Source organism: Macrobrachium nipponense, chromosome 24 (assembly GCF_015104395.2).
Source record: "Macrobrachium nipponense isolate FS-2020 chromosome 24, ASM1510439v2, whole genome shotgun sequence".
Taxonomy (NCBI): domain Eukaryota; kingdom Metazoa; phylum Arthropoda; class Malacostraca; order Decapoda; family Palaemonidae; genus Macrobrachium; species Macrobrachium nipponense.
This window is the reverse complement of record NC_061091.1, coordinates 226,786-235,000: the sequence shown is the minus strand read 5'-3', so window position 1 is coordinate 235,000 and position 8,215 is coordinate 226,786. Positions and strand designations below refer to the sequence as shown.

Sequence of the window (8,215 nt, the reverse complement as noted above, 5' to 3'; positions counted from 1 at the left end):
GGGGCGTCCTCCTCCTGCTGTTCGTCGTCGGGAGCGGCGCCTCGCCGCCCGTGCTTGCATGCGGCCCTCTCCGACCCTGGCTACGAGTCCGCCCACCTGCCAGACGACGAGAGGGACGACCCCGACCATCTCCACCATCACCACCATCATCACCACCACCATCATCACCATCATCGCCATCATCACGACGGCCACCACAGCCACCAGCAGCAGCACCAGCAGCAGCATTGCCACAGTGGCGGAGGGGGCATGTCGCTCCGGGAGAGAAGCGAGGGGCGCGAGGGCTCCCCCATCCACCAGGGCCTCACGCGCTCCCGGTCCTTCGGGGGCCTGCTCACCCACCGGCGCCCCGGGTCGGGGGCAGGGTCGCCTCAGCAGGCAGTAGCAAGGGCCGGATGGGCCGGACACGGCGTCCTGGGTCAAGCAGGATCCTCCCCTCGGGATGTCCGGCGCGTCCTTTCCCTGCCACCGCATGTCAAGGTGCCCAAATCCCCCCGGCCCGAAAGGGCATCCCAGATCGGCTGCAGCGTGGCCAGGGGCCTCCGGGAGTGCGTGGCCGTGACCCGCCAGGATCTCGACTCCCTTCAGCAGGCGCAGCAGGACTCCCAGTTGCATCAGGTGAGAAGGACTCTTAACACCTCTCTCTCTCTCTCTCTCTCCTCCTCTCTCTCTCTCTCTCTCTCTCTCTCCCACTCCCACCACACATCCTTCCAAGTAACCCTCATCCCCCCAGTACCATCCTACGTCATTCTGTTGTCACTTGTTGACGAGATCATCATTTAAATAATGAACTGCATTCTCTATTTGCGTTTGCTATTTTTATTCACTTGACGAGGATCTATTGATTTCTTTGAAAAGCAAGCATTTGCTTTCACCCTTCACTGTAAACATTTGATGCAATTAAGGGCTGGTGGGTGAAGGTTTTCATCTTTTATATGATCGGGGAAAATAAGCATTTGCTCTGTATAAAATTATGGGCATTAATTGACTGCGAGGTGAAGGCTGTCATTGTTTTATATATCTCTTTCATTAAGATCAAATTTCACCTTCATTGTGGTTTTTGTATGTATTGATGGAAAATAATGGTTTACATGGCCACTCACGTTTAGACACAGCAAAATGCATCTATAGGGCACCCTGATTTCTGTGTTCCCATTTTTATACCCTCTTGCAATTCTTCTAGCATTCATTCCAGGGTTGGCAATGATTAAATCAAACTGATTTAATCAAGTGTAGTGATTGAATCATTAAAGTTTTGATAAAAAATCATGATTTAAAATTTTTTTTATTTTTTTTTATCTTTTTAAATTTGAAAGAAATTAATTTGAAAAATATGGTTTGGAGGTTAATAGAAACTTAGGCATAACTGTGCTGCATCTATTTATTTCATAAAAAGTTGCAAGCACATACTTTAGGCCAGAACTGGAAACCTAAAAGATAAATCAATAGTAATTCTGTCATAAAATACATTTTGAGGAAAAATAGGGTTGAAAAACATTAACAAATCAAATAAATAAATAGATAAAAAAATCAAATAAATCGCTAATTTTTTTAAATGAAAAAAAAATCACCAACCCTGATTCATTGTCTCCTCTCTCCAACCCTTTCAGCATTATTATTATTAATTTTTTCATCTCTTCACATTTCTTTGCACAATCTCTCAAACCTTGGACTTGCGCTTTTCCATAGTCCCTGAACTTTCACATTTCCGAAATAACCAGATTAGCACTTTTCCATGATTACTGGATTTGCAGTTTTCCGCGAACTTGAAATTGCTCATTCAAAATAACAACTTCGCTTTTTCCACAATGCTGGATTCGGGCACTTGTCATTTTATTCTTTATTGCTGACCACATTCATTTGATTAGATTTTTTTTACTCTTGTGAAAGTTAGAAGTTAGATGACTGGATCTTTTCAAGTGGGAAATATTGTGTGAACTGAAGGGCAGGTTGAATTCAATGATAGATTTCCAAAACAATTAGCTTTTGCATTTTGTTAGTCTGTTCTCCGATGAATTGTTCAGAAAGAACCATCTTTTTAAGGTTAATGAATCATTTAGACGCCCTTTTTTTCCATTTTCTCGATATATATTGATAGTTTCTGCTCTCTGGTTTCCTATTTTAAATATTTACACATCAAAGATAAAGTATTACCTCAAAAGAGTGTCATATCGTTGATTGAATTTGTTCAAGTCCCGCTGCATCACTTGTTATCAGATAATCCACGAGCACTGGAAAAATTGAGTCATGGTATAAAGATTAATATTAAGTTTGTAACTGTTGTCCTTATAGAGGAATTAGAGATCAGAATTACAGTTACCAGATTAGTATAAGTATTTAGAAATGACACTATACTAAGTAAAATCACTTTTGAATAGAAATGATATATTTTCGAACAATGTTAAGAAAACATGCTAGTTATACCGGAGAGAATTGTTGAAATTGGGCCAAGTCATGATATATTTATTGCTTTATATCTGATTAAAACAATTTTTTTTAATTTATGGGGAACAGAACTCTAATGCAGATACTTATGGATAGAAGTTGAACCTGGATCAAAAAACGTCCAAATATAAGGAGTCCAAGTTGCTATTTTCTCTCTATTGTTTTATTTCTTCTTCTGTCGCTATTCTACTCTATTCCATCATGTCAGGGATACTTTAGTAATAGAAAGTTATATGTTTATCACACCTGCATACACACGTGTCTGTATATACATACATGAAAATATTACACACTTAACCATATACATATATATACACATATTTCCTTATATGTAAATATATACGTACATACAAATAGTTCCCTTGACATTTATTTTTATGTATATATATACATACATACAAATAGTTCCCTTGCAATCATTTACAAAAGGCGCAGGGATTCCACTGAAAATGGAAATATGACAAAACATTTATTAGCATTTGGAGAGAGCATTCTCCCCCTCTTTCAGACAGATTACTGTCTTAGAGAGGGGAAGAATGGTCTCTCCCAATGCTAATAAATGTGTAGTCATTTCCAGTTTTAGTGAATTCCCTATGCTTGTTGTGTGTGTTTGTTTATACATATGTATGTGTATATATACGCAACGCGTGTGTGAGGGTTTGTCTGCAAACTCTCGTGATATCCCATACCCTATAGAAACCACCACCACAATGGCATGACGACTTTGGCTAATATGGAATTGTCTTTTTTTTTTCCTCCTCTATCTATCTCACGACAGTCACAGGGTCGATTGTACGAAGCTGAAAAGGTAAGCAAAGTCAGCATGCAAATGCATGGGCAACAAGCAGAAAAATCAAATAAAACCTTTGATTTTCTTTGTAGCCATATATACATCTATTCCTTGAATGGCTTTCTTCGTAGAATGGTTTAATATGTTCCATTTCGTTTATTTATTTTTGTTTTAATCCTTTCATTTTGCTTTGTCTGGATTTTGAATGTGTCGGACTAAACTGGGTTGTACTTTGACCCGACTCGTGGATTTATGCCTGACTTGTTTTGAGTTTTTTTTTTGTGCATTCATTGATTATATATATGATGTAACTTTTTTTGTAGATTATTGTTTTGTGTCCACCGACTTCATAGGATTTACCCCCATAGTCTTCATCCATTGTCACAGTATTTCAACCAATAAAGAATGTGTCCCGTTAGATGTTCAGAATTTAATGGCACCGCTTGGATAATTACCTACTGATATGTAAATTGTTTGCACCGATTATTATTACAGTAAAAACGAAAAACTGCAGCGCACATTTTTTGTCACTAGATATCGCTTCACAGTAGAGGTCGTTCTGAAGCTTTTAAGGAGTTAGTTGCAATCTTGAGTAGGTGATCTGTGTAAATTAGATCACGTGCCTGTCGAACTTTGAAGTCGTCTGAGCAGTGCAGTATTTCAGTCCTTCGTAATGCGTCTCTCTGATTGCTTTTTGATACCTAAATCCCAGCTCGCCTAACTTGATAGCCTCAGGTTCATTGTCCGTTGGTATCCGTATCTTCAGTCCTTTTATTTATTTTCCTTTAAATCAAAATAGGTAAATATATCCCTCTTTCATTGAAGAAGAGCGACAAAGATTTTAGTGAAATGTTGCCTGACACAAGCTGTAATTAATAGGAAGAATTGGAAATCAGCTGAGAAGTTAGACCGTACATTTGATTAAAGGCGATTGCGCAAGAACGCTAAATTTAGCGGTAGAAGGCGAGAATTTAGACAGTCGAAACGAGGGAGAATCAGTGTATTCAAAACACCTCGTACAGAAAGGTAGTAGGAGGAGATGATTTAGAGCCAAACACATTTGTTTTTCAAGATTCTCAAGACATGGTTTTAAACCAGGAATTTATGACAGTTCCGGAGCCAATACCTTATTTACACGCGAGTTCGATTCTCGGGCATTCCATTGAGGAGTTAGAGATTTGTATTTCTGGTGATAGAAGTTCACTCTCGACGTGGTTCGGAAGTCACGTAAAGCCGTTGGTCCCGTTGCCCGAATAACCACTGGTTCCATGCAATGTAAAAACACCATACAAACAAACAAACAATACCTTATTTACCTCTTATTTACCTCTTCGTTGGGATTCGAATGCCATGGATCTGAGCTAAATCATCCATCATTAAAAACCTTGTTTTTCCTGTCTGTGACAGAAGGATTAACATTGAGAACTTTCAGCACTGCGTTTGGCCTCTGAGCATGCGAGGACGTATTTGCAGGTCCAAGAGAGCTGATATAGTACTGTTTTAATTTTTAAGCACACAGGGTCGTATTTAAAGCAGGTCCCAGGGAATTCAGTATTGATCCGCCTTTCGTTCGTAGAAAAAAAAGCATATCCTGTTTCGACTGTATTGTGTATGTGTGTGTGTGTGTGTGTAGTGTGTACATGACTCGTGGAACGAAAGTCCTTTGACACGTGCCATCACCGCGATTTCCTAGTTACTAGAATAACTCGATGTCAGACGCATCATCGACTGTCCCGGCTTTTGATATATTCACTTCACTTGAGCAAATAAGTATATATATAAAAAAAGGTGACATAGCCTTGCTCTGGTTCTGCCAGTGGGGATGGAGACTAATTATAACATCAGGTGGCAATGAATAATATCACACACCAGTCAGGTCTCGCATGAGCGGCCTCTGTGGATTTAAAGCAAAAACGAAAAAACAAAACAAGTTTGACGAATTAAAATATCTGGCTTGCTGCTTTTGATCTTCGCAGAGTTTGGTTTTCGATTTCATTTCAGCCAGAGAGAGAGAGAGAGAGAGAGAGAGAGAGAGAGAGAGAGAGAGAGAGAGAGCGCTCGATTATTATCATTTTTTTGTAAGCGCCAAATAACACCTGTCGACTTTGCCTGTGTCAATTGACGTCGGTACGGACCTAAAGCGCCCCTTTAAACGTGTTCTGTTTGACGTCGATCAGAGAGAAAAAGAGGGAAAACTTCAATAACCGTGTGACGAACCTAAAGTCAGGAATGACAGGAACCCATTGTTAGTGTTAAAAAAAAAAAAAGCCGATAAGGAAAAATAAATCGTGCATAGTAGTATAATATTCCGGTTTGCTAGTGGATTCGCGAACCAACGAGACGAGACGAGATGTTCAAAGCAGATGGGTTTCGCTTTGCAAGTTCTTTGCAAATATACCCCCAGAGGCGGGGTTATCTTTCACAAGCATATCACTATTTCTTTCTTTCTATTTGTAACTCATTGTCTGGTACAGTGTTCATCAACTATATGAATGACAATCTATTCCGTTTATGGGTTTGTAACTCAAACGTGGTGATTGTGGAACGTAGAGTTTTGTTGTGCCAAGATTTATGCATTGCTCGCCCACTCGTATATAGATACTGTGATTTTTTAAGCATATATATACTATATATATATATATATATAATATATATATATATATATAATATTATATATATATATATATGTAGTATGTATGATGTATATTATTCGCTTCTAATGTAATCGTAAGTTATACACTGTCTACTGTATGCATGTATATTATATACTATATATATATATGTATGATATATCATATATTATGTATGTATGGTAGTCAATGTCTTTCTTTTGTATTCTGCTCTAAGTTACTATTCCTCTATGTATGTATGTTACTTATGTATGCTATGTATTGTATGTATGTATATTATCCTCACTCTACTCATGCTCTCTCATCTTATCTATATATATATATATATATATATATATATATATATATATATATATATATATATAGATGAGAGAGAGAGAGAGAGAGAGAGAGAGAGTGGAGAATGAGAGAGAGAGAGAGACGAGAGAGAGATTGAGAGAGACATACGAAAAGTCTTACATTTGAAAAGTTAATTCTCCCGATTTCAAGATTTTCGAATATTTTGCAACTTTTTATTATATTTTTTTATGACTGAATTATCATGCATGTCTTACTTGCATGGAACTAGCAATCTATCTTGCAACTTGCATGATGTAATCATGTTACATAATATTTAGAATGTAACTTAACATTGAGGAGTTTAAGAATAGTTATGATTTGAAATATATATATATGTAGATAGATAGATAGATATATAGATAGATAGATAGATAGATATATCCAGTCAGCTTCAATGATTCACAGGTATCTTCTAAGAATATATATTTCGTGATCTGAAGAGGCAATAGAAAAAAAAAACTGTACCCGCTAGACGTTTTTCAAACGTTTCCCCGTATACCCAGAAATTATATAAAAGTTGTAAACTAGCTCTGGTATATCGAACCTCTATATTTTCCGTGAAACTATTGCTTCATCGTAGATTTGATATTTGGACGCATCATGATAAGTTCGAAGTTTACGATTTTGGTAAAAAAAAAAAATCATGATTACCAAATATATTCAAAATATGAGATAATATGAGATTTAAAAAATAAAAAAATCATGATTATCAAAGATATTCAAAATGTGTGATTTCAAAAATCTTGATTATCAAATATATTCAAAATATGAGATTTAAAAAAATCATGATTATCAAATAAACTCAAAATATATGATTAAAAAAATTCATGGTTATCAAATATTTTCAAAATATAAGATTTAATGAAATAAAAAAATCCTTGATTATCAAATATATTCAAAATGTGAGATTACACAATAAAAAATTCATGATTATCAAGTATATTCAAAATATGAGATATGAAATTTAAAGAAATTAAAAACTCATGATTACCAAATATATTCAAAATATGAGATTTACAAATATAAAAAAAAATCATGATTATCAAATATATTCAAAATAAGAGATAATATGAAATTTAAAAGAAATAAAAAATCATGATTATCAAATATATTCAAAATATGCGATAGTATGAGTTTTAAAAAATAAAATTTTCATGATTATCAAAGATATTCAAGTTATGAGATGATATGAGATAAGAAAATTTAAAAACTCATGATTACCAAATATATTCAAAATATGAGGCACTATGAGATTAGAAATAATAAAAAAAATTCATGATTATCAAATATATTCAATATATGAGAAAATATGAGATTAAAAAAAATTTAAAAATCGTGATTATCAAATATATTCATAATATGAGATAATAGGAGACTGATAAAAATAAAAAAAATTCACAATTATCAAATATACTCAAAATACGAGGTAATATGAGATTCGTGGGTGATATGCATGACGCGGTTGTGTAATTTACATTATCAGTTAATTATATCTGGAAAAGAACAGAACGTTTTAATTGGCTCTCCACGTCACAGCCTGAATTCTAAACGGGTTTATTTATGTGTTTGAATACAATTTTCACTGGAAAATTATAGACGGTAGGAGCTACATTGTGCAGAAAATGTGGTCAGTGTTTTTGTATGTCATGCTATGTCGCTTTTATTTATATAATATCATAGTGGAATAATCTGTGGAAAGGACTGTAGACAATGTTGTGGGTTAATGATGTTCGTCTGTTCACACGTATCATTATACTTTGTAGTTGTTTAAGCATATTGTGAGTGCTAAGTAAAATTTTTATTGCTGTATGTAAGAACCTACCTATGCACCTTTTTTTAACATTATGTTAATTTCCCATAGAGTTAATGTAATTTCCTTTGGAGTTAATGTGTTAAGTTCTGTCTTGTCACATTTCATGTGGAGATTAGTTCAGTGTTTTTCTAGTGAAACGAACAGGTATAATTAATTATTATTATTATTATTATTATTATTATTATTATTATTATTATT

The 8,215-nt window shown here is 35.4% G+C and overlaps 1 protein-coding gene across 6 annotated transcripts in view; it reads left to right on the top strand.

The window, feature by feature from the left end:
- LOC135204602 (rho family-interacting cell polarization regulator 1-like) overlaps positions 1-8,215 on the top strand; it is a 272,580-nt gene that overhangs the window by 240,160 nt on the left and 24,205 nt on the right. For 5 of the 6 annotated variants that reach the window (XM_064234771.1, XM_064234777.1, XM_064234753.1 and 2 more), the window contains exons 3-4: positions 1-618; positions 3,224-3,253. The exon at positions 1-618 is cut by the window's left edge and continues 204 nt beyond it. In XM_064234771.1, coding sequence (XP_064090841.1) covers positions 1-618; positions 3,224-3,253 — 648 coding nt within the window. The remainder of the gene's footprint in view (positions 619-3,223; positions 3,254-8,215) is intronic. The other variant, XM_064234765.1, reaches the window with a different exon arrangement.